This window comes from Budorcas taxicolor, chromosome 17, assembly GCF_023091745.1.
Source record: "Budorcas taxicolor isolate Tak-1 chromosome 17, Takin1.1, whole genome shotgun sequence".
NCBI lineage: Eukaryota > Metazoa > Chordata > Mammalia > Artiodactyla > Bovidae > Budorcas > Budorcas taxicolor.
Window position 1 is genome coordinate 16,168,404 of NC_068926.1, and position 27,568 is coordinate 16,195,971.

At 38.6% G+C, this 27,568-nt stretch overlaps 1 protein-coding gene across 1 annotated transcript in view; it reads left to right on the forward strand.

Annotated features, from left to right (window-relative positions):
- INPP4B (inositol polyphosphate-4-phosphatase type II B) overlaps positions 1 to 27,568 on the forward strand; it is a 723,258-nt gene that overhangs the window by 574,691 nt on the left and 120,999 nt on the right. Inside the window, exons 16-17 of the mRNA XM_052654320.1 lie at positions 6,242 to 6,445; positions 24,382 to 24,541. Coding sequence (XP_052510280.1) covers positions 6,242 to 6,445; positions 24,382 to 24,541 — 364 coding nt within the window. The remainder of the gene's footprint in view (positions 1 to 6,241; positions 6,446 to 24,381; positions 24,542 to 27,568) is intronic.

Genomic DNA, 27,568 nt, shown 5'->3' on the forward strand with positions numbered 1-27,568 from the left:
GAAATGTCAGTAGTGCTTCTGGGCAGCTTTTGCTGAAATACAAATTCTGATTCAGGAGTTCTGAGCTGGAACTCAGATGTCAGTATTTTATTTGGATAACATCCTGAAAAAAAAGAAGGGTTAAAGAAAACAGAATCAACCAGTAAGAAGACTAAGGAAATATCAACATGGAACACAGAAGGGTTATTACCTAGGATTAGCTGTAGGAATATAATAAAAGAGTCAATCTTGGAAATTACTGAAAAGGTCTAACCAGTAGAAATTGATCACTAACCCAGAAGATAATATTCCTGAAGATGCTCCAGATGTTTGGACTCAGATTTGCTGAACAGTAATGATTGCCCTCAGATGGAAGCACAGAGAAGAACACATTTATTTTAAAAACTTGAGATCAGGCTGGGGTTGTAAATTCAGAAGACTTGCAGATGGAAACCCTTCACCATGCTGATTCAGGAGGTAGGCAGAAATGGCTTGTGAAGACCTTGGCATAACAAAAAATGACCCTTGAAGTGATAGAATGAATAACATCACCAGTAGAAAAAATGCTTTTAAGAAAATGGTTTAGGAACATCCCTGGCAGTCCAGTGGTTAAGACTCTGAGTTTACAATGCAGGGAGCACAAGTTCAATCCCTGGTCGGGGAACTAAGATCACATGCCATGTAGTGTGGCCACAAAATAAAAAAAATAAATTAAAAAAGAGAGTGGTTTGCAGTCCCTTAGGGTCTACATTTTGAGTGACCAGGGGATTATGAGTCATAACAGAAACTGAACAGGTGGGTCAATAAAAAGAAGAATAAATAGAAGTATACTGTTTACAGTGAACTCCATAAGGGTTTCACAGATAGGCACTGTAATTTTGTACATACCGGGAAAAAGTAGTTATGTGATTTTAGCCAAGGTCAAGAGGATATTTTATATAAGCTGCCCAGATGTCAGGTATCTTTCCTGGTTGAAAGCTCAATATTCTTTGCTGAAGGTATTAAGAAGAGCTGGCAAGAATACACAGAAGAACTATACAAAAAAGATCTTCATGACCAAGATAATCACGATGGTGTAATCACTCACCTAGAGCCAGACATCCTGGAATGTGAAGTCAAGTGGGCCTTAGAAAGCATCACTATGAACAAAGCTAGTGGAGGTGATGGAATTCCAGTTGAGCTGTTTCAAATCCTGAAAGATGATGCTATAAAAGTGCTGCACTCAATATGCCAGCAAATTTGGAAAACTCAGCAGTGGCCATAGGACTGGAAAAGGTCAGTTTTCATTCCAATCCCAAAGAAAGACAATGCCAGAGAATGCTCAAACCACCGCACAATTGCACTCATCTCACATGCTAGTAAAGTAATGCTCAAAATTCTCCAAGCCAGGCTTCAGCAATACATGAACCGTGAACTCCCTGATGTTCAAGCTGGTTTTAGAAAAGGCAGAGGAACCAGAGATCAAATTGCCAACATCCGCTGGATCATGGAAAAAGCAAGGGAGTTCCAGAAAAACATCTATTTCTGCTTTCTTGACTATGCCAAAGCCTTTGACAGTGTGGATCACAATAAACTGTGGAAAATTCTGAAAGAGATGGGAATACCAGACCACCTGACCTGCCTCTTGAGAAACCTATCTGCAGGTCAGGAAGCAACAGTTAGAACTGGACCTGGAAAACCCGACTGGTTCCAAATAGGAAAAGGAGTACATCAAGGCTGTATATTGTCACCCTACTTATTTAACTTCTATGCAGAGTACATCATGAGAAATGCTGGGCTGGAAGAAGCACAAGCTGGAACCAAGATTGCCGGGAGAAATATCAATAACCTCAGATATGCAGATGACACCACCCTTATGGCAGAAAGTGAAGAGGAACTCAAAAGCCTCTTGATGAAAGTGAAAGTGGACAGTGAAAAACTTGGCTTAAAGCTCAACATTCAGAAAATGAAGATCATGGCATCTGGTCTCATCACTTCATGGGAAATAGATGGGGAAGCAGTGGAAACAGTGTCAGGTTTTATTTTTCTGGGCTCCAAAATCACTGCAGATGGTGACTGCAGCCATGAAATTAAGACGTTTACTCCTTGGAAGAAAAGTTATGACCAACCGAGATAGCATATTGAAAAGCAGAGACATTACTTTGCCAACAAAGGTACATCTAGTCAAGGCTGTGGTTTTCCCAGTGGTCACGTATAGATGTGAGAGTTGGACTGTGTGAAGAAAGCTGAGCGCCGAAGAATTGATGCTTTTGAACTGTGGTGTTGGAGAAGACTCTTGAGAGTCCCTTGGACTGCAAGGAGATCCAACCAGTCCATTCTAAAGATCAGCCCTGGGATTTCTTTGGAAGGAATGATGCTAAAGCTGAAGCTCTCGTACTTTGGCCACCTCATGCGAAGAGTTGACTCATTGGAAAAGACTTTGATGCTGGGAGGGATTGGGGGCAGGAGGAGAAGGGGACGACCGAGGATGAGATGGCTGGATGGCATCACTGACTCAATGGACATGAGTTTGTGTAAATTCCAGGAGTTGGTGATGGACAAGGATGCCTGGCGTGCTGTAATTCATGGGGTCACAAAGAGTCAGACTCGACCGAGCTACTGAACTGACTGAACTGAATTTAAAAATTAATCAGACATGACTGAGCAACTGAACAACAAAATTTAAAAATAAGCAGGATTCTTTTTATGTCATATGCATGACTACTAAAATGATAATTTCTTTTTTTTTTTGATAATTTCTTGTTTATGGTATTTTGTATTGCCAGTGAGATTAGGCATGGCCTTGGATTTTTTTCAGTGAATATAAGGAGATTATAAAAAGAATGGGACTTTGCTTAATTTGTTGAGTTCTCTAGTTTAAAAGAGAGGGTTTAAATGAACATATTCTAAGTATTCATCCTGCATTAATATTCAGGAAGGTAGCAAATGTATCCCCAAGAGAAGTAATTTTTAGTAGTTTAGTACTTGTGGATAATTCTGTGTGTTACTTTGAAGGATACTTGTATGAGCATATGAATGGGGGAAATGGCAGAAAGGCAAGAAAACATTTTTTTTCTTTCTCCTTTTTTTTTTTTAATATAGAACAAATGAAATAGATCTGCCTTGGGCTCAGAGTTTATGCTTTTTTTTTTTTTTTACTGTATTCTTATGCTAATATTTTAAATGAATTATTTTGCCCACCCTTACAATAATATTTAGACAGCCTTTCTTCTTTCATTTATTGTAGTGGGAGCTAAGTAAGAAAAGGAAAATGGCTTTCAGAACTCTGAGTCAATAGGCAGCTCAGAGAGGCATGATTGCTTCCTTCCTTGATGTTTGACTTCACTGGTGTTATCTCAAGGATAGCAACTGAGATAATGCAGTAAGATATGATAGGATTGAGTGACTCCATTAATCTCTACAAACTGATTTATTTTGATGGTAAAACATCTGGGTGTATATTGGTCCACATGTAGCAAGTAACACTGGTCAAGAAAATTAAGATTTTTCCAGGTCACATGGAAAATGCAGTACAGTATTTTTGCTATTATGTAACAAAGTTTGATTTCTGTCCTCAGGATTTGGGGGATCCAGAGAGTCTCCAAGGGAGTCAGATACATGTTTCAGTATAGACACAAAGTAGAAGATCAGTTTTTATTGTGTTTAAGATTTTGAACATTATATTCAGCTACCCCTGCCCCCCTCAAAACAATTCTGGGTTTTTAAAACTGCAAGAATTTATATATTATCTCCCATGTCATTGGTGTTAAATCAACCCAAATGAGATTTGAATAAATTGAGAAACTCTGTGTGTGCTACCATGGGAAGAAATAGTGGTGATTACAAGAACCGTAGGAAACGTCACTGGGTGTGAATAGTACGCAGCTACATAGTAATTAGTGAGCCTTGTGGAGACTAGAGCTACAGTAGCAGAAGTCAAAGAAGTCAAGCTGTTTTGCTCTAAAAATAAATCAAAAGAATTTATTGCAGCTATCAGGAGAGAAATAGTTAAGCTGAGTGGAAGTACATTCATGTTTTTAATATTTAAATTCACATTGACAGAGACATCCATGCTCTCTGAAAAATTATGTAAACAGCATGTTTCCCATTTTGCTACAACTATAGTGATTGGTACTTGTGTAGCCAACTTTTTCATCAGTTCTTTTTAGTTAAAAAAAAAAAAAACTGCCTTTTTATTTTTAAAAATAGAAAACTTATTTGTTATAAAATATCTTCCATCTACTTATTCTTAAAATATTATCCTTTTAAAATCAAATTTCTTGTCTACTTAACCTTCAAAGTGCCTCCAACATGACTAATAGATTAAAGAAGTGTTGAAAACCATCCATTAAAATTTCTCAGGGAAGAGAGTTACATCCTGAATTGTGGACACAACTAACTATGAGAGCTGGTGGATGTTTGGAACACTTGGCAAGCTGGGGTTAGAGAAGAGGAAAACGGACAGAAGCATCTAGGCTGATCGTCGTGGTGGGTGGTATGGAGTCAGGGGGAAAGATACTGAATTTGTTAGAAAACCTTGGCTCTGTTTCATTTGTGCTTCCAATCAGTAGTCAGCCCTAGGACAAGCCACCATGCTTTTTTCTTAGTTTTTTATCTTGTTAGTGAAGAGGTCCACTCAAGGTCCCTTCTAGCTCTAGAATTTCACAATCTGTTGCAAAGATGTAGCTATACAGATATGACTTAGTTTTATTAGGTGCACATGGTTTAACTGGTTTTCTGTAATTGCTGACACAACAGGGAAATTTAGAGACAATTTAGTAACAATGATTGGGCATGGTGCTGTAGACCACCTATTGAGTGGTTATTCAGCCACTCAGTCGAGGCCAACTCTTTGTGACCCCGTGGACTGCTGCACACCAGGCTTCCCTGTCCTTCCCCATCTTCCGGAGTTTGCCCAGATTCATGTCCATAGAGTCGATGATGCCATCCAACTATCTCATTCTCTGTCACCCCCTTCTCCTCTTGCCAATTTCAATCTTTCCCAGCATCAGGGTCTTTTCCAGTGAGTCAGCTCTTCGTATCAGGTGGCCAGAGTATTGGAGGTTCAGCTTCAGCATCAATCATTCTAATGAATATTCAGGGTTGATTTACAAGTGAAAGTGAAGTTGCTCAGTCGTGTCCGACTTGTAGCGACCCCATGGACTGCAGCCCACCAGGCTCCTCCATCCATGGGATTTTCCAGGCAAGAGTATTGGAGTGGGGTGCCATTGCCTTCTCCGAGGATTGATTTAGAGAGCACCAATAAATGATTACCTTAAGTTATAGCATTGGTGAAGACAACATTTCAGCCAAGATCGTCTCAGTAAATGATGTGTTCTTCAAAATAACGCTATGGGTTAAAGGGCCCCTTCCCAACAGGTTACAGAGTATAAATATGTTAACAGTGTGAGTCAATGCTTGTGTTATTTCCCTACTCTGAACAGATTGTTAGGCCACTTGCGTGTTAAGTGTACTATAATACAGAAAATCAATGACTACACCCTGCAGTATATAACAGGGTGAAGCCATTAAACATTTCATCAGGAAAATGCAAATACAGCTGTAAAGTTCTTTATTGTTGGCAAGGAGTCATTACAGTCGTCCTTACTAGGTATTTACCACCAGCTTGTAAAATCTACCATGGCAAATTTCACGGTAACCTCGTTAACATTGAACATTACTGAAACCGTTTGGTGGCGGAGACAGTTTAGAGGGTAATAATAGGAAATAAAAGCCAAATGTTTTCATGAGGAAGACTGCCTGTGTCATCTCTACGTTTGAAATCTGTCCATGATGCTAAAAAGAATCAAGGTCTCCTGCCTCTATTTTTTCTTTTCTTTTTTTTTGCAAAGATATGTCATTCTTCAGCCTTTAACTCTGTTGAAAATACAAAATAAACATAGTCTGATAACATTTTCTTTAAAGGCATATTTGGAAATTACCTGAAAGACACAGCGGGTAGATGGTGTTCAAATGATAATCCCCAGTGAAATACATCTCTAACGACAGGATTTGGAAAAAAAGAGAGGCGGGTTGAGGAGATCGATGGAGCTTATAGTGCACATAGAACCTCAGCATTAACTTTAGAACTCAAGGCCTTGTCAGCGGCCCGAAAACAAACTATTTTCCATTGATTGGTATGAATCATTTCCTCTCTCTGTTGCCTGCACTTTTTCCACCATCCGCACCGCTTAAGTGTCAACAAATCTGCCGTTGACCTTTCCATAGCTCTCTGCTAAGGTACCTACCATGGCGTTTCTAATCCTTGTCAATTTCTTTCCAGACAGAGCTTTTTGTACATGCCTTCAAGGATCAGCTGGTCAGAAGTGCCCTTTTAGCACTTTACACTGCCAGGCCGGGAGGTGTCCTGAAGAAACCACCCTCTCCTAAGAGCGGCACAGAGGAGAGCATTTCCCAGGACCCACCCCCGCCGGTGAGACGGCAGGACTCCATTCCACATCATTCAGACTATGATGAGGAGGAGTGGGTAAGTCTTTTATTTTTTTTTAACTTAGCTTGCCTCCCCAGTGCTATAACTAAAAGTACTAAAGCCTTAGCATTTAGTACTGTAAAACAGAGCAGACGTGTCAAGAGATCTCTCCTTTTCATCAACACATGTTGGAAAGCAGTCACAATACAGATTGTGGGTAAATAGGTCATGTTTTTTTCCTTGGGGGCAAATTATAAATGAAAGTTTTAACCCAACCACATTCATTCGATGTGAAAATTTATAGATTACGTATGTCATTTGTTATCGTTTCGTTGCTAAGTTGTGTCCAACTCTTTGCAACCACATGGACTATAGCCCACCAGGCTCCTCTGTCCAAGGGATTTCCCAGGCAAAAATACTGGAGTGGGTTGCCATTTCCTTCTCCAGGGATCTTCCCAACCCAGGAACTGAACCTGCGTCTTCTGCATCGGCAAGCAGATTCTTTACCACTGAACCACTACATTATATATGTTCCTGTACATACAAGGTCGTCAAATAATAATTATCTCCAATAAATACCATCAAAGTGATAGCTTACAGAGAACCATGTCAGATTCCTGATCTCCAAAGAAGAAGAGATAGCTTCAGGACCAGGGACCAGGCTTGATTACTCAAGAACTTCTGTGCAGCAGAGTTTTATTAAAGTGAGAAAGTGACAGTGGAAGCTTCTGACATAGACATCAGACATCAGAAGGGGGCAGAGAATGGCCCCCTAGCTAGTCTTATCAAGGCCTTATATACTTTTTTCAGACCCACTCCCACAATATCTATATCTTAAATTAGCAAGATTAGAACAGACAATAGAAAGATCTTACCAGACCCACTCCCATATTATACGTTTTAAGACGACAGGATTAGTCAGAAGGTTCTTGTTAAGGAGAACAGGCAAGATCCATTGTTTTATTGACTAAGACAAAGCAATGGTGAAAAGAACATTTGTCTTTTTCTCTTTGAGAGTCCCAGACCCCTTTCTCCTTCTTGAGGGCTCCGGACTCCTTTCTCCTCCTCAAGAACCCTTGACTTCTTATCAACCTACCTAGGAATTGACTCTCTCCCAAGCAAGGATGCCACAATTGCAAAGCTGTAATATTTTCCTTATTTATTAAGGAGATATAAACCATTAAAATTGTTTTTAGAAAGAGAGTCAGTAATCATCAATAATCCACGACTTGGATGCAACAAGTATTGTCATTGGTGCAGTCCAGTGTGTTAGTTTTGGGCGTACTTAAAAAGTGTTAACATTTAAATGGCAGTGGATATAGAGATCTGTTAAGTTCTTTTGTTTATTGGGTTTGTTATTTAAAAGATGTTGCTCCAGCTGGCTCTAAAATTGGCAAAAGAAGGGCCACATAAAAGCTTCTGAGAAAATAACTAGTAACGGCGAATAAAGGTTTCCCAAGTGGCTCTTAGTGGTAAAGAAACTGCTGGTCAGTGCGGGAGTCATCAAAGATGCGGGTTTGATCCCTGAGTCGTGAAGATCCCCTGGAGGAGGGTGTGGCAACCCACTCCAGTATTCTTGCCTGGAGAATCCCATGGACAGTGGATTCTGCTGGGCTATGGTTCATAGGGTCACAAAGAGTCAGACACAACTGAAGCAACTCAGCATGCAAGCCTACACAAAGGCAAATAAACCAAATAAGTCAACATGGTGATAGGAACCCTAGGTGGGCAGAATAAAACAGGAGAAAACCAAGGTTTCTCTCTCTGGGTGAGAGGGAACAGTGTGTTTCTCCTGAATCAATACATATTCCATTATCTAAGAACTTTTGGAAGTACCATACACACACACACACACACACACACACACACAGAAAGAAACTCCTTTCTATATCACATTCTTGACCAAGGAAATACTGTTGTATGCTAACTGTATTAGATGTGAAACAGTTAATGATTATTTTTCCTGCCACTCTAAATTTATAAGTGTTCAGGGAATAAATTATTTGTAAGGCTCAGGTCACTCAAAAAATTGCTATCTGCAGGGCTATGAAGTGATACCTGCTCTTTCTTTTGATGAAATTACTATCACAGGAAAGGCAGAGCTGGGCTCCAAGAGGTAAATGCTGAATAAGTATTTGCTGTCACTGATTAAGATTACATTTCTCCCACTGAATCATTTTCAAAAGAGAAAATCTAATATTTTTTCTTTTTACCTTCATCTTTTACTTCTAATGCTCCGAGACATCCATACCTCGTAACCTCTCTGAAGTTCAATTTTCTCCACTATAAAGTGAAAATAACAGCATCTGTTCTACTTAGCTCTTCGTGTGGTCCAGAGATAGATGGTTTGCCTGTGTGATAATGCCCCATGTCCTGCAAAGGCCCAGGCACCTGAATTGTATTACTTTACTATTATTGCTGTGTATTATCTTTTTTTAGATGTGTAAGTTATATATGATCCTCAGTATGAGGATCAATAATAGTCCTTGAGATAAGTGAGGAAATGGGATAGATCATAAATTTGGATTGTGGGATTTCTCTGGTGGTCCAGTGGTTAAGACTCTTCACTCTCAATGCAGGGGACATGGATTCAGTCCCTGGTCAGGGAACTGAGATCCCACATGCTACACAGCATAGGCAATAAATAAATTTGGATTGTGACTTTGAAAGAGTTTGAGTAGATGTGGAATAGAACTTGTATTTCATGAAGTAAACTTACTGTTAACTCCACACATTCTGGAGTATGAAGTCAAGCAGGCCTTAGAAAGCATCACTACAAACAAAGCTACTGGAAGTGATGGAATTCCAGTTGAGCTATTTCAAATCCTAAAAGATGATGCTGTGAAAGTGTTACACTCAATATGCCAGGAAATTTGGAAAACTCAGCAGTGGCCACCAGACTGGAAAAGGTCAGTCTTCATTCCAGTACCAAAGAATGTTCAAACTAACACACAGTTGCACTCATCTCACACGCTAGCAAAGTAATGTTCAAAATTCTCCAAGCTAGACTTTAACAATCTGTGAACTGAGAACTTCCCAATGTTCAAGCCGGATTTAGAATGGGCAAAAGAACCAGACATCAAATTGCCAACATCCTTTGGATCATAGAAAAAGGAAGAGAATTCCAGAAAAACATCTACTTCTGCTTTATTGACTATGCCAAGGTCTATGACTGTATAGATCACAATAAACTGTGGAAAATTCTTCAAGAGATGGGAATACCAGACCACCTGACCTGCTTCCTGAGAAATCTGTATGCAGGTCAAGAAGCAATAGGTAGAACTGGACATGGAACAATGGACTGGTTCCATATTGGGAAAGGAGTCCATCAAAGCTGATATTGTTACCCTGCTTATTTAACTTCTATGCAGAGTATATCTTGCAAAACACTGGATTGAATGAAGCACAAGCTGGAATCAAGATTGCTGGGAGAAATATCAATAACCTCAGATATGCAGATGATGCCACCCTAAAGGCAGAAAGTGAAAAGGAACTAAAGAGCCTCTTGATGAAAGTGAAAGAGGAGCATGAAAAAGCTCACTTAAAACTCAACATTCAAAAAACTAAGATCATGGCATCTGGTCCCATCACTTCATGTCAAATAGATGGAGAAACAATGGAAAGAGTGACACTATTACTTCAGATGGTGACTACAGCCATGAAATTAAGACACTTTCTCCTTGGAAGAAAAGTTATGACCAACCTACACTACATATTAAAAAGCAGAGACATTACTTTGTTGACAAAGGTCCCTATAGTCAAAGTATGGTTTTTCCAGTAGTCATGTATAGATAATGAGAGTTGGACCATAAAGAAAGCTGAGCGCCAAAGAACTGATGCTTTTAAACTGTGGTGTTGGAGAAGACTTGAGAGTCCCTTGGACTGCAAGGAGATCCAACCAATCAGTCCTAAAGGAAATCAGTCCTGAATATTCATTGGAAAGACTAATGCTGAAGCTGAAGCACCAGTGCTTTGGGGACTGATGTGAAGCACTGACTCATTGGAAAAGACCTTGATGCTGGGAAAGATTGAAGGCAGGAGGAGAAGTGGAAGACAGAGGATGAGATGGTTGAATGGTATCGCCAACTCTATGGACATGAGTTTGAGCAAGCTCCAGGAGTTGGTGATGGACAGGGAAGCCTGGCGTGCTGCAGTCCATGTGGTCTCAAAACGTGGGACTGAGCAACCTAACTAATGGTTAACTTTTTGACAAATAATTACCACTTTTATATTAAATCAAGAGAGATTGTTGGAACTGTGTATCTTTTGTTTTCATAATTTTCACCTTATTGTGTTATACAAACTCCTTCCCACACCTCTTCCTCCTCCTTCTGCTCAAGTCATCCCGCACATTCCCTCCTTCCTTATTCCCTTTTCTTTAGATACATTTTGAGACCTTCTATATCACAGATACTCCAAATGGCAAGATAAATCGTGCTAGACTGTTAGATCCTAGAGCTCAGATTCTAGTGGTAGATAAAAATCTGTTAATAAATAGTCACAAAATGTTGTGACAAGGATGTAGAAAGACAGGTGGAAGAAGTTAGGCTTTGCTAAAGAGATTTCAGCTCAGTATTTTAAATAAACTTATGATGGGAAAAAAAAGGAAGACAGCGGGAGAGAATGGTGAGTTGACGTCAATGGTGAAGCGTTCGGTACGGTGGGTGTTACAAAGCACTTGTTCTGCCTGGATCACTGTGCCAGGTGCTGGGGACAGAGGTGAGCTGCCCACAGATCCAAGGGTTCCACAGCCTATTCAGGGCTCTAGAGATACCAGTGTCAGTGATTGTGCAATTTAGGATTATATATAGGATGAAGTGAGACTCTGGTGGTCACAGTGGGATTTCCAGAAGTGTTTCCTGAGAATTAAATATGAGTAGAAGATAACAGGAGAAGGCACTGGTGACCCACTCCAGTACTCTTGCCTGGAATATCCCGTGGACAGAGGAGCCTGGTAGGCTGCAGTCCATGGGGTCACTAAGAGTTGGACACAACTGAGCGACTTCACTTTCACTTTTCACTTTCATGCATTGGAGAAGGAAATGGCAACTCACTCCAGTGTTCTTGCCTGGAGAATCCCAGGGATGGCAGAGCCTGGTGGCCTGCTATCTATGGGGTCGTACAGAGTCAGACACGACTGAAGCGACTTAGCAGCAGTAGCAGTAGCAGAAGATAACAGTATGAAAAGGAGGATGAGGTGACCTTTCAGACAGGAGCACATTAGCTGACAATGGTAATTAGGATGTGTGTCTGTTGTGTTTATTAGTTTTTTACTTGTTTTGTTTTAAAGGTGGTACAATTGACTATGTATATTGCTCCAAAAAGCATTTAAGGCTAAGAGGCAGTGACTCATAGAACAAGGCCCTTACAAAGAAGAGAAGATAATCAATTCCAGTAGACATGTGGGGGACGAGTCCTGGGCAGAAGTGTGCTGCTGGGCTGAGAATGCAGGGAGGGTGTAAAAATGGATTTTACTTTTTTGAGGGTGGGTGAGGCTGGATGGCTACTTTGTTCTTTATTTGAAATAGTTTTCTCCAGGTTTATTGAGCTATGACTGACATATAACACTGTATTAGTGTAAGGTATGCAGCAAAGTGATTTTTTGCATATATATAATCACAAGAAATTAATGTCTATCACTTTACAGGACTACGATTTTCTTTTCTTGCGATGAAAATTTTGAGACCCATTCTCTTAGCAATTTTCAAACATACAGTTCTGTTTTGTTAACTATAGTCACCGTATTGTGTATTACATCCCTAGGACTTAACTTTTCTCATAACTGGAAGTTTGTGCCTTTTAATCACCTTCACCCTTTTTGTCTTCCCCTCCTCACTTCTGACAATCACCAATCTACTCTCTGCTTCCATGAATCTGTTTTTGTTTTTTTTTAAGAGTCTCAATATAAGTGAATTATACAATATTTGTATTCCCATTATGTGATTGATTTCTTTTAGCATAATGCCCTCAAGACCCATCTATGTTGGTGCAAATGGCAGAATTTCCTTCCTTTTTTTTTTTTAAATTAGTAAATCCTTTATTTTTGTGACTATCAAAGGCATTCATGGCTACCATGGGTCTATTTTGGCTCAGAGGAGAGTTACTATCTAGTGAACTCCATTGTTATTAGACACTAAAAATAGGAAGAGACTGGAGGGCGCTGAGAATGGGATAAGGAGAGGACCAAAGCTCGGGGAACAACATGAGATCCTACCCATCCTCATTGCTAGGAAATGAGTAAACACAGCAGCTCTAACCTAAATGCCAGCCTCGCCACAAAGGTTTTCAGAAGAGGTCCTGTAACAATCACTCACTGGACAAAACAAGGTCAGAGTTTCTAGAAGAGATATCAGGATATGAAAAACCAGCTTGGGAACAATATACACAGCACCACAACAGAGCTGGATCATGGCAGCCTGGCTTCAGTTGAGACTGCTGCGGACATAGCAGTCTCTGGGGACAGCGCTCACTTAGAGTTGCTGTACATGGTTTTCACATACATGTCATCTGGCAGAGGCTGCTTCTCACTGCTAGGTTCAAGGAATTTATTAATTGCAGGGATATTGCTTATTTTCATTATGTACTCCTGGAGATGAGGGAAGGCAGACAGAATATTAAGATGTTTTTTTCTTCTAGAGCCAGAATGATCTGGAGTAGAATAATGTCTGCAAGGCTCAGCTGATTGCCAACAAAAAACCTTTGTCCATGAGTCCATAAAACCTTTTCAAACCCAGGAAAGTATCTAAGTATAGCTTCTGGGCTATGTTAACCACTTTCTTTTGCTGATCATCTGGTTTGAGGTAAGGATACACTTGATTTGCAGTTCCAGAAGATCCAGGGTCCCCTCTACATGCATGTCAACCAGGTTCTCTCCTTGAGATCTTTGCCAAAGAGACGGTGCTTATCTGCTCTGCAGTGGAGGATGCTCCGGGTCTGCACCAGCTTCCATCAGTTTCAACCATTGGTACTTGCTAGGACAGCAGATGGTTACCATCTTGCAACTTCTGCAACTGTTGTTTTGTTTCTAAAAATTCGTCATCAAACTTGACTCCATCAGCAGTTTAAACCCAATTCCATCTGGCCTTGGCTGTTTGGATAGTAGAGCTTGGGTTTCATAGGCATCATAGCCTTTCAAGTTTTCTGGCCCCACTCAGAGTGACCAGAATTGCCCAAAGGCACCCAATGAGCAGTCTTCCTACTTCCATTTTTGTGGCTGAAGTATCTATATGTGTGTATGCGGGGGTGGGGTGGGGTGTGTGTGTATGCATGCTTGTCTGTATGTATGTATATCACATTTTCTTTATTCATGCATTTGTTGATGGACACTTAGGGTGTTTCCATATCTTAACTATTATAAAAAATACTGCAATGAACATGGTGGTGCAGATCTCTTGCAATAGAGATTTTGTTTCCTTCGAATATATTTCCAGAAGTGGAACCATCATATGGTGATTCTATTTTATGGAGGAGCCTCCATACTGATTTCCATAGTGGCTGTACCAATTTACATTCCTACCAACAGTGCATACAGGTTCCCTTCTTAGCATCCTCTCCACTGCTTGTTATCTATTTTCTTTTTGATGATACCCATTCTAGAATTTGTAGGGTGTCTTTCATCATGGCTTAGATTTACTTTTCCCTGATGATTAGTGATGTTTAGCACCTTTTCGTGTCTTCTTTGGAAAAATACCTGTTCAGTTCATCTGTTGGTTTTTTAAATTATTTGCTTTGCTCTCTTCTATTGAGTTGTACAAGTTATTTTTATATTTCAGACATTAACCCGGATGTCTTCTTTTATCATTAAAGCAGAATCATATGCAGAAGAGGGCAGAGAGGACAGGCTGAGCAGAGTGGTGGAAGTTTCAAATAGACACCAAAGAAAGTAGCTGAAGTTGGTTACTAGCAACATTTGAGAAAAATTTGAAATTCCAGACCTTGTGAGGGCCAGCCAAGAAACTTCAATACAATGTTATATAACAATCAAACTTGTTATTGATGTTCCCTGGAGACCACTTTCTATTAGAAAGATCCCTTTATCTAAATGGGGAAAGAATTTGAAAAAGAATAGGTGCGTATATATAGAGAGAGAAATAGAAATAAAATATGGGAATCTTTTATTTCAAAAAAAAATCACTGCAGTTATAACCACTTAACCTTATTTTCAGATCTTTATCTCACTTGAAAAGTTGAGTAAATCCAGTGAAAATGTAGCTAATTGGAAATGCCTTTAGAGACTGTACTATTAAATGAATTGGAAACATAATTTTGTGTAGCACTTTTCTTGGTTAATTAGGTGTTAGAAAAGTTTCAGCACTGATTACAAGTCTAGTCAACTTTCTGAAATAATTTAACGTTTTAAACAATTAATTTAATTGGGTTTCTGTGATAGCATACAAAAACACTCTGATCGTGTAGGTTAATTTAGACTTGTACATAAGATTATAATAGCTCTATTTTTTAAAAGTCTGATTTATTTAATTTCTGGCTGCGGCTGTAGTTTTAACAATTACCTAACTTGAACAACTGCATTTAGTTTTCCATAATAAATATTTGGAAAGTAAGTTCATGTTGGTAAATTACTTGAGTTCTAGTGAGCTAATGCATGTAAAAAAACCTCTCTTTTGGAGGTCAGGAGGGAGAATCTCTATTAACTCCATGAATGTGAGAATATCCTTTCTCTGTTCAACTTGTTTGTTGGAAAAATTAATGACATATGAATCTAGATAATAATTATCTAGTCAATAAGGAAGAGATTGAAACTAAAATGATCACTGGCCAAAAAAAAGTCTATTATTTGCTGAATATTAGTTATTAAATAATTGAGAGCTTTAAAGGTTTATTTTCTTGAAAAGTTAGTAAACAATTAAACCCGGTAGGAATATGGGGATTTTTGTGACAATCTGTGCAAAGAAAGAGACTAATCTCGCATTCTCCATGTTTTAGCTGGTAAAGATGACATATTGCTGTTCTTTCTCTACATCTTTACAGCAGATGCTGCCAACAGCTGGGATTCCAAGATTAGTTTGTCCAAAATATTAAAGCGTGTCATCCCACCAAAGTATTATATTGACCCAGTTTTTGTGGCTTCCAGTAATTATACTGTTCTCTAGAAAATTGTGATTTAACACTGATGGGTTTGGGGCTAAATCTGCCTACTTTCCTTCAATAATTGTTAAAGAATAAAGATAAACTTCTGATCTTTTAGATTCTGATCCATTCAAGCAAAATGTGAGACTAAGAAAACTTTATTATTTAGCCATATCCCTAACTCATATTTTTAGTTGAACTACTTTTCTATATCAGGAAACATTTCAGCATCCAGATTAGTCAATTAATTTCCTTTCTTCGTGTCATAAATGTAAATCAAATTTAATATTAGTTTCCATTCTTAAGCTAGGAGAACATTTACTCTTCTTTATTATGGCAAAATGTGTTTATGTCACATAAGCACAATAGATGGTTCGCATTAGTCCATATTAAGTGTTTGGTAATTTCATAGCATATAGAAACAATAGCACACATTCACAGTAATACTTATTTCAGGCCTTTTTGGAATAAAGTCTCTATACAACCTGAAAAAAATGTGGCTTCTCTGCAACTCAAAATTCCCAAGGCTTGAATTTTTGAGTAAGATTTACATTTTTCTGATGTGTTCTTTACCAAAGTCTCAGTTTATTTTGTATTTCACCTTTCTCTAATGGTGTGTAGAACAAATATGAAGGTTTCAGTTTGACAAGATGATTGATACAACTATGTATATTGTCATTATTGCTGGCAGTGAGCATACATGGTTGCAAAATACTGTTGATGACAAAACTTATCTAGCCAGATTCCTCATCTATGAACAATCTTCAGTGACCTGTAGTCTCAACTTCTCTTGCCAGTTTCTGTTCATCTTAGACTTACCTCTAGGGAAAATAGTTGAGGTCATGCATAATGTCCCTATGCAAATTGATATTCCAAAGCATTTCTGTTCAGTTCTCTGACTGGCTAGAATTATGCTATGTGAAACCATTGACCTGATCTTAATAAGAAGGAAATTAATCATTCTCACTTTTTAAAAGTAATGATATCTTATAGGCAGCTAGATACTAATCTGATTTATCTTTTTCTAATGCACTACCTTATGACTTTGTTACCTAAAGTCAGTAAGAGGTCTACTAAAATATGGCCATTTACTTCCAAATTTTATATTATATATACATTCAACTGCAAAGTATTTTGTATAATAAAGCATTATTCTTGCATCCCATGATCACACAGTCTCGTAAGCACTGAATACAGTCAGTTGTCTATATGTCTATTTCTTCCATACATTCAACTTTATAAGCTCCTTAAGGGCAAAGACAATGCCATGCTCACTTTTGTGTCCCCCTAGTTAGCAGAGCACTAGCTCATAAAAGGTACCCAATATACATTTGCTGAATACATTAATGACTTTGAAGTTTCCTCTCAAATTACTATTCTGGTCTTCCTTCATATTTGTAAACATGGAATAATTTTAACTTAACTCAGCACCACGTCAGGTACCTTTTCTTCCATTCGAACTCAGGATTTTTTTTTTTTTTTTTGAGGATTTTGTTTTTCTCTCCAAATTAAAAGTACCCAGTTAAATCCCTCTTTCCTTAGTGCATATTTCCCAGAGTCATAATCAACTCTGAAGCAACTATTCAAGTCATTGTCACTATTATCTCCAAGCATAGAAGTGGTACAATTCAGGATGGACATAGAACATCAGAGATGACCAAAGTTAATAAATGATGAGTGAAGGTCTCCAACAGCTTCCAGAAACCCAGTGGTGGTAATTTGCATTTTTTATTTGATTATTTATGTGCTGATTGCAAAGGTTCTGGTTATACAGAAATAATTTCAGATATTTCCCAGCAAATATGAATTGAAAGTAGGTATTTTACCCTTGTCTCAGCTTTTTCTTTTTCTTTCCTAAGTCATGCCTAATAGGGTTGTCTAGTTTTGTTAATCTTATTACAAGGAGGGAACACTGAAAGCATCCATTCTTTCCATCAGAAAAAACAGGGAGAATTAGGCCAGTTGTTCCTTGCATGGCAATGGAAAGTGTTCCATCATCTGTTTTCTTGATGGATAGGAAAACTTCCTGAACTTCTGCAGTCCATTTCACCCAAGAGAGATGTGCTCTGAATTCTTATCTGATATTAAAGTCCACAAAAGGTGATTAAGCAAAGTTCATGACTGTCCATTAAAATGCACAAATGTTCTATTAAAGAAAAGAAACCCCAAATGAGATCTTTATGGGCATGCATATTCATGAAATCCTACCAATTTCAAGAGTTTTCCACATGCAGTTAATCCATTCACCTTCAGCCCCCTGTTTTATAGCACCTCATACAGTGTTTGATACAGACCGTTTCAATGTATTTTTCAGAATTAATGAAAGAATAGTGAATGGATGGATTTGCTGACTCAGCAGTTTGTCTTCCAACTCAAGTCACTGTTATCTCCCTTGTATACTTTCCTGACTGTTACAATGTCTGGTTTGATGGTGTGCAGCTGAAACCCAATTACCAATTTAAAATTAAAAGCTTTGGTAAATCAGTCATTTTTAATTTATTATTAAACAAAAGCTTCATTTCATATTTCCATGGATTGGAGTCTATAGCTTCATGTGACACATTAAGGTAAACTCAGCCATTCAGAATATGAGCTTAATTCTAACTTCAATTTGAAGATACTTGTGATAATAGTTCTTTTAGTTGTATCTTTATTTATTTTTACTCCTAAATAGCAGGCTATTAAGTTAATCAGCAAATGTTAATTAAGCATCGATAATATGCAGCAATGCTATGGGTACTTGGGGGAAATCAAATGCAGTCAAAAAAAAGAAAAATGGATTCTGACCTCAACAGCCATATCATCTCATTCAAGTAAATGGCCAGCACTCATAAAACAAGCAGAGACATTGAAAGATATTCTCAGAACGAAAGTAGTTATGTGACACATTAAAAATATCAAAAGAATTCAGAGAGAAGTTACATGAAGGTTGAAGAGGATGAAAAAATCATTTCTTCCTTCCTTGTTTCATTCATTAATTTATTCATTCTTTTATCTATAACCTGGTGAATACTAGGGGCTTCCCAAATGGTGCTAGTGGCAAAGAACCCACCTGCCAATGCAAGAGATTGTGGGTTCGATCCCTGGGTCGTGAAGATCCCCTGGAGGATCCCCACTCCAGTATTCTAGCCTGGAGAATCCCATGGACAGAGAAGCCTGGCCGGCTGCAGTCCATGGGGTCACAAAGAATCAGACACAACTGAAGCAACTTAGCGTGCATGCGTGATGAGTACTAGGCCCTGAGAAGAAAAGAGTTAATAAATAATAGTCATTTCCCTTACAGAGCCCACTGTGTATTAAAAAGAAAAGATTCATTAAGCAGAGAGAGACTAGCAGGAACAGTTCTTAGATATGCGGAACCTGAAAAGGTGAGAATTTGGATTGACAGAAGGTAAAGGAGAAGGCCCTCGAAGCATAAAAAGCAGCACGTGTCAAGTTAGAAACACTAGTTCCTCCGAGGTTTCCTTCATATCTTCGATATTCAGCACTCGGCAGGCAGCTATCCTATGCCCAGAAAATATATGTTGAGCTAATCAGCAGCACGTTTCTAGGGCAGCAAGGAGGCTGACCTGGATGAAGGTTTCATTATGAAAACTAAAGAGAAATGTGTAGCGTTAGGATCTTGGTTGACTCAACTACAAGCTCCAAGTTGAGAGAAGAGAAAATACTTGCTGCAGTACTCAGCCTGCTTTTGATCAGAAGAGTGATGGCACAAGCCTGGTTATCAGCGAAGATAAATGTGGCTCTTGTGTGTAGGCTGCATCATGTGAGAGCTAATCAGTAGGTCTGGGCAAGATCCAAACCAGGGACTTTGGAGAGGTCACCTATTGGAGAAACAGTGACTGACCATCTGAATCACTTGTGTAGCTAGGCACTGAATTTCAGGCTAAGGCCAGCAGTGTGGCCATTGGGAAACCGAGGTCAGGGATTATTGCATGAGTAGGTGGATGAAATTAAGCAGGAGGATGAATAAGAAGCAAAGGTTGGGGGCATCTCAATTCTGATGGATGTCACATATCTGGCTGATTTTAGTGGACATGATATGTATGTCATGGACATGGTGTTTATATACATGTGTGTAGGTATATGTGTAGTATGTAGCTTGGGCCATGAATGTGCCATTTTGAACCATAAAGTATTATATGCGCAACACCAGGATTCAGAAAGGAGAGTTACCAAACTATGGAATGAACAAAGTTTTGCAGTGTGGAGGAACCAGGCTTGTAGAGTGCAGATTACTCTCAGTCAACTCAAGGACAGACTGAAGCTTCTTTGTAAAGATGAGATTGGTCTTGTTAATTTTCTAACTGGTTCTAATCAAAGTGCTCAGAAATTCATAGTGACCAGTGGCAAATTATGCATGGAGATAAAGATATAACAGGGTCCCCATATCAACTCTAGTTTAGCCTTTACATTCTTGCTGATCAGGTCATCCCTAGAAAAGTTAATCAGCTAAGGATTGCTGAACGAGTTTTTTTTTTTTTAAGTTAACTGCTGATCCAAAGTAATCAAGATTTCTCTTGAGCTCATAAATGTGTGACATGCTGAGTAAGCACCATATTCCCTACCCTCATGGTTCTCTCGCCAGTTGTAATAGCTCCCTGGCTACTCATGTCTCCATCCTTCAGATGTGTGCATCCATTGCCACTGGCTTTGACCTGCAGGTTAGCTTAGGTCCTAACCCAGAAATAAATAAGAACCAAGATCAGAAGCTGACTCAGAATGGAATAAATAGTATTGCTTGTTCCCCACCGACTTTTTCCCTCATTGCTGAGCAGAAGTTGATAGCTACTTTACCTTCTAGAAGTTGGGTTTTTCTGAAGGTGTTATTAAGGTCAAGGACACCATTAAGCTCCATTCAATAAAGGTTAGACTTTAACACACCAATGTTCAGTTACTGTCTTCATAGCAGGCTAATGACTGCTATTGGAGGGGAGAAGAAGGAAGGTCCAGCCATCTACTTTTCTGATAGGTTGTCGGTGTGTGTGTGTGTTTCTAAACCTGTCATATAGCTGAGGGGGTAAACAAAATCTGGAGGCAGATCATATTTCTCTTGCCTGAAAATGGGGAGGGGGAAGGTGGGAAGCCAGTCTTCATGCTTCCACTGTCTTCTCCCTGCCAAGCAGGCAATCCTCTTCATGATTTTAGTGGGGAAGAAAGTGAAGTACCTCCCAGCCATACCAGCAGTCTAAACAAAAAGAATCCCCCACATGGACTGGCCTTGTGAATAAAAAGTCACCAAAATGAGAACGGATTTTTGCTGGTTATTTTCCTCGGTGCATATGCTTTCTCAGAGACATGATGGAGAATGGCTTGGTTAGAAGAGAAATCAGATACTCGAGGTACATCTTCAAAAATGTTTCCTACTCATTGTTAGCATCCTAGCTCCAAAATAATTATCTTGCTGGTAATTAATAATATTTCTTAATTATCTTCTAAGAAGTGAATTATCACCTTCCCTCCCTATGGTCCACTCCCTATTTCATATCCTGGGCCCACGAATGGATTTGGGGCCTTGTTACTAATGTTGTCCTCTGTTAATGTTTGCCACTTATGTCCTTTGACCCAGACTGATTGGTCCTTTAGTCAAGTGATTGCTGCACCCCTAATTACATGGTATTGTTGATTTCAGACTTAAGGATACATGGGACCAGCCTGCCTTTTTTGTAGAATCGTCTCTTAGTTCAGAAGTTGCCATTGGGCTCATTTTAAAGCCTCAGATAACTGAAACCTAATCTTAGTCTTATGAGGTGACATGCACGTGTACCTGACCCTTCCTGCCCCGAAGCTTGTCCCCAAATTTCTGGTGATTTCATGAAGAGGGATTCCTACTGGATACCAGAATTCTGTGGGAAATCATGAATGAATCAAGTCTTTGGAATCAAATGGAATTTCTCGTCTACCTCTACCATTTTAATATTGAATGTTATTCAGTATCTCTTACCAGAAGTTTCCTCGTCTCTAAAATCTGAGTCAATAATATTATGTGGTGGTTTTTGCAGGTTAAATCAGCTACTGGAAGTAGCAATCCCCAATCTGCCTCTGGATTGGAGTCCTCTCTCTTCCTCCCCATTTTGTTCCCTGTCTGCCTTTCTTCCAGGCCTTCTGCGATACACTTAGGACACATTTGTGCTTCGTCCCTCAGTCATGTCCAGCTCTTTGCAGCCCTTTGGACTATAGCCCACCAGGCTCCTCCGTCCATGGGATTTTTCAGGCAAGAATACTGGAGTGGGTTGCCATTTCCTTCTCCTCTCAGATAACTCACAGTCTAGTATGAGAGACAGCAGTATAAAGCAGTGACTTTAATCTACTTTGTTGATGCCTTAAAAGAGAAGGAAGCAGTGTCTGGCAAAGCTCAGGGTTCTCTCACCACCAGCCTGGCAGGATCTACTCTCCAAAAGAAAAAGAACAGTATGCGTCTGCTCAGAGTCTGCTGCTGAATGTGCTTCCACAGAGTATATGATCATGCATGAATCATGTGTTAGTGTTACGTAAGCAACTGCTCTATTTCTTACCCCCCAAACATCCTCCCAGTTTGTGTGTCCTCCACCCATTTAAGTGTTTTAAGACTGTGTGCCACACACAACACAACCATTTACTATATGATTATTGATCTTAATCAATGAACACACTTCAGTATGCTCTTCGTGCCAGTGAAGATCTCTGTACTGGCTGCAAAGGAGACTTTTCTCACAGCAGAACTGTATAACCTGAGATATCTATAAAGGAAGAAGAACAATGGCTAGGTGTAGAATGTAAAAGCATCCTCTTACATACCCTTCTGTTCGTGCTCTTGAAAGATGTGATTAAGAGAAGTTGATCCGTCCTTTATATGCCTTTACATAAGAAAGACAGCATGCGCTACTACTCATCTTTGATCAAAACATAAAGTTTCTCTCATCATGAGTAACAGGAAGAGAGTTGAAAGCCTATCTCCTCTACAGAGCTAATGTAAAAATTAAGAGCAATTCTTTCCTCCTTTTTTCCTCGGTAACAGAGTTTGTCCACAGTATTAGCTGGAGACTTGCTTCATTTTTCAACTTACAATCTGAAAAATAAGGTTGATGGTGGTGATTAAGGCATATTCAGAATAGGGGCCATTTCTTTGGTAATGGGCTTCCCTGGTAGCTGATAAAGCTACCTTGTTAAGAATCCACCTGCAATGCAGGAGACCCGGTTCAATTCCTGGGTCAGGAAGATCCTCTAGAGAAGGGATAGGCTACCCACTCCAGTATTCTTGGGCTTCCCTGGTGGCTCAGATGATAAATAATCTGCCTGCAATGTGGGTGACCTGGGTTCTGTCCCTGGGTTGGGGAGATCTCCTGGAGGAGGGCATGGCTTCCCACTCCAGTATTCTTACCTGGAAAATCGCATGGACAAAGGGGCCTGACGAGCTACAGTCCATGAGGTCACAAAGAGTCAGATACGACTGAGCAACTAAGCGTAGCATAGCGTAGCACAGTTTGGTTATATGATCTGGAATATAAACTCCTCACCAAATCTCAGTGAGTGATGTCACAGACTCAGCTTGCTGACATTTCTCCAGCGTTGCCTCCTGGAAGTGATGAGCTTTTTAGGTCTCAAGATTTCTGCTTCATTTTTTCAGGTACTAGGCAGAAGATGATATAATTTATGGATTTATCAGCTTTAATTCTTAGGAGGAATGATCTGTGTTTAGAGAAAAAATTGCTATGGTTACTTGTGATTACAGCATATTTTGTACTCACGATAGAGGGTTATGAAAAGCAAGTATGATTTATCTAGGAAAGCCAGCAAGGATAGGATGTGATTTTGCCAAATTGCAATAAATTTAGCAAGAACTTTTGTAGAAACCATGTCATTGGGTCATTGGACTCCCACTGGAAAACCACCTCATTTCTGAGCACCTAAAGAGTTTATTGAAATTTCAACTTCGTGTTCCTGATGGTTCTTTTTTTTTTTATTTAATTTTTATTTTATATTGGGATAGAGCTGATTTACAGTGTTTTGTTAGTTCCAGTTATACAGCAGAGTGATTCAGTTATACATATATCCATTCTTTTCAGATTTTTTCCCCATGTAGGCTGTTGCAGAATACTGAGTAGAGTTCCCTGTGCTATACAGTTGGTCTTTGTTGATAATTTGTTTTATACGTAGTGTGTATCTGTTCATCTGAAACTGTTCTGGTTGACTTGGTGACACCCACGGATATGCATTTTAATTCTCTAGGTCATTCTGTTAGGATGATCTGAAGACCACGCTTTAAGAACTCCTAATTCTTAAAGTCGTCAAATTCATAGCAACAAAAAGTACAATGGTGGTTGCCAGGGTTGGGTGAAAGGATGAATGAACAATGCATGTTACAGGGTACAAATTTTCAGCTTAGGAAGATGGAAAATTGCTGGAGCCGGATGGTGATGATGGCTGCACACCAGTGTGAATGTATCAATACTGAATGCCACTGAACGGTATGCTTAAAAATGGTTAAAATGGTCAGCTTTGCGTTATGTCTATATTATCACGATAAAAAGAAAAACAAGAAATTTGAATGCAAGCGGCAGTCATTATTTTAAAATATTGGTGAATCTTTGCTTTCATACTAATTATTGATAAATAAAATAGATATCTCCAGTGTAAAATGTAATTTGTGCTCGATTAGGGATCCACGTTGTACGATAGTTCCTCATTGCTTTATGACAGGGCAAAAACAATGACCTAAATAGAAAGATCATAACACTTGATGTATGCTTTATTAAGAGAAAATGGATTTCTTGTCTATGCATAATTTGGCCAAAGGAATGGGGGTATTGGAGTCACTCAGTCTTCATGATTGTTCCCCTTCCTGCTGTTCTCAAGTGGATTCATCGGATTTTGCCTCATCTTGGTTTTGCAATAAAGATCCATGGTGATACTCATGCTCTTTTCAGGACAGGGTGTGGGCCAGTGTGGGGAAGAGCCTGAACTGCATTATTGCGATGGTGGATAAACTGATCGAAAGAGAGAGCGGTGGCGAGGGAAGCAGCGCCAGCAGCAAAGATGTAGAAAAGGACTCTTCTCCAGAGGACTCCATCATAACTCATCCAAAGGGTAAGGAATCATTTTTTTTTCCAGTCATTGACTGAGTAAACAAAATGAGAAAGCCAAGATAAAATGAGATAGAAAAAAGAGGAGTCAATAGTGCTTTTGATGAAAGTGCTGATAGTGTGCTTTTCCACTGCTCTGGCTGGGGTGATGGAAAGCTATTTATCAAATTGCATCTCGGTTGTGTTTTCAGAACTGCTTGCAATGCTCATTTTTTTTTTTTTTTTTTACTACATAAAATCCCTCTTGAAAGGAGAGCAGTGTTTTCTTTTAAAGAGTCTGATATAGTTTAATCTACTTTTATACACATTCCTCCAAAATTTTATTGGGAAGAAAAACAAGCATCTGAAAATGGTTAGAAACTTTGAGGACTATCAGAATGCAGCATCTTAAAAAGGCTTCTGAAAAGAAGGTCATATGGTTAAATGCTTTTCACCTTATTCTGAGGGAGTGAATTGGTGAATTATTTCAAAAACATAAAGAAGTCTTAATTCCATATAAGAAGAATGTGTTTGTGTGTTATTCCAAAGACATATTTTCATGAAGCTTAAATTTTCATAGATACATGTATAGGCAGATATACTGATGCATACATATGCATACACATATGGGTGTGTCACTGTAGACACACACACACACATACACACATATAGAGACACACACACACACACATATAGTATGTATAGAGACAGAGGTGGATACTTTCAAAGGTGTCTTATTACGAGGTTGACTAGCAAATATGGCTTTTTTGTTAAAATTTTTTTGTTAATTTCATTAATTTTGACAACAAAAACTAAGACAGATATCTGCACTTCTCTATTCTAGAAAGACTTGCTCCTAGAGTCATTCCAGCCAGATTCTTGAGTGTTTGGAGATAAAAAGTGTTGCCCTACCCTCTTCTGAAATCTACTTTCCCTTTTCCTTAAGGAAAATGAGTATAAGAAAATATGGCTGCCTATCAAATTAAATTGTTTTCTTAATTTGTTTTCCTGATTTTTTTATTACTCACATTTTCATCAGGAGTTTAATTACAGGAAACATCAATCTTTCATCACCTGATTAACAGGAGAACCATTTCTAAATCACATTCATCAACAGTGGCTTTCTAAAGTTTTCTTATTGTAGATGGTTCTCATCCTCCATATTACATTCACTTAGGTGGAAAGTTTACACTGATTTTTTTTTTTATGTTCTACTTGATTTAACTGTATATGGGGATTTTCTTTTTTAATAATATCAATTTTATTAATGAAGCTGGTCCAGATTTATAACTTCACATGAATCAAAATGAAAACCTGTCATAATTTATGTCAAAAAGAAATAGTATACTTCAGTTTTCTTTAATTGAATATTTATTGACCGTCAGCGATGAGCCAGGCACTGTGCTGTGCTCTGGAAAATGAGGTAAAGAAGCAGAATCCATATTAGTGATTTGTTCTGTCCATTAAGTGTTGAGGACACTTAGAGCAGAGTAAGATTAAGAGGTTAAGGGATACTGGATTTTGCCACAATTTTTGATGTTCCCGAAAACGCTTATTGATGAGAACAGAGTTCCAAAGTATTGGAAATTATGCATTTATTCATATCTTGTATTTTATCAGAAGATCATATCTGTACAATCAGTTTCCATTTAAAAAGTAAAAATATTTGGTAGGTAAGTCATCTGTAAAATTACATGAATCACCTTCATTTGAATGTAAAATATTCTTTGCATATAGCCTAAAAACCATGTAGAATTTGCTCCTAAAGTGAATTAATAACTACATCAGTTTTGTGGATGGTTGGAGTAGAATTATAACACAGTGTCCTATAATTTATTCCATTATTTATTAATTTTATTAATATCATATTTTACATGTTTATTTCATTCATTCTTTTTTGAGTTATAAATGTTTTTTAGGAGATAAGACACTGTTTAAATTTATAAAATGAAATACATACTTTGATCTGAAAGTTATTTAGTACTGGATAATGTATTACTTAGTATTAGATAATATAGTATTATCAAATAATTCTAAAGTTAAAGCTGTTAACATTTTATGTGTTGGATGATTGTGCATAGAATGCACAATAGACTGTTTTGGTAAAGATATTGGTTCATTAAAGAGATGATTAACAAATATAAATGTGATGTATTACAAATAAATGTGTGCTCAAGTATACTTAAAATATATAAAATATGTGATGGATGTTATTGCATATTTAGGTGGGATTGTTAAGTTATTGAAGTAAAATTTATTTTTATTAAATAATAAAAATAATAATTATTATTAATTTATTTTAATCTTCCTCTTAATTTAGGAAAAATGCACTTTTAGTTCCTACCCTGAACTTCATCACATTAAACAGTGCAACAGAGAAATTAATAATGGCTTTCCGAACTATAAAGCAAACAAGCTAAACTTGCAGTTTACACATACTGTCCCCTTAACTATTTCAGAAAAAAGATATCTGGGGTCAGTTCAGTTCAGTTGCTCAGTTGTGTCTAGCTCTTTGCCACCCCATGAACCGCAACATGCCAGGCCTCCCTTGTCCATAACCAACTCCCGGGGTCCACCCAAACTCATGTCCATTGAGTCAGTGATGCCATTAAGCCATCTCATCCTCTGTCGTCCCCTTCTCCTCCTGCCTTCAATCTTTCTCAGCATCAGAGTCTTTTCCAATGAGTCAGCTCTTCGCATCAGGTGGCCAAAGTACTGGAGTTTCAGCTTCAACATCAGTTCTTCCAATGAAGACCCAGGACTGATCTCCTTTAGGATGGACTGGTTGGACCTCCTTGCAGTCCAAGGGACTCTCAAGAGTCTTCTCCAACACCACAGTTCAAAAGCATCAATTCTTCAGTACTCAGCTTTCTTTATAGTCCAACGCTCATATCCATACATGACTACTAGAAAAACTATTGCCTTGACTAGACAGACCTTTGCTGACAAAGTAATGTCTGCTTTTTAATATGCTGTCTAGGTTGGTCATAACTTTCCTTCCAAGGAGTAAACATCTTTTAATTTCATGGCTGCAGTCACCGTCTGCAGTGCT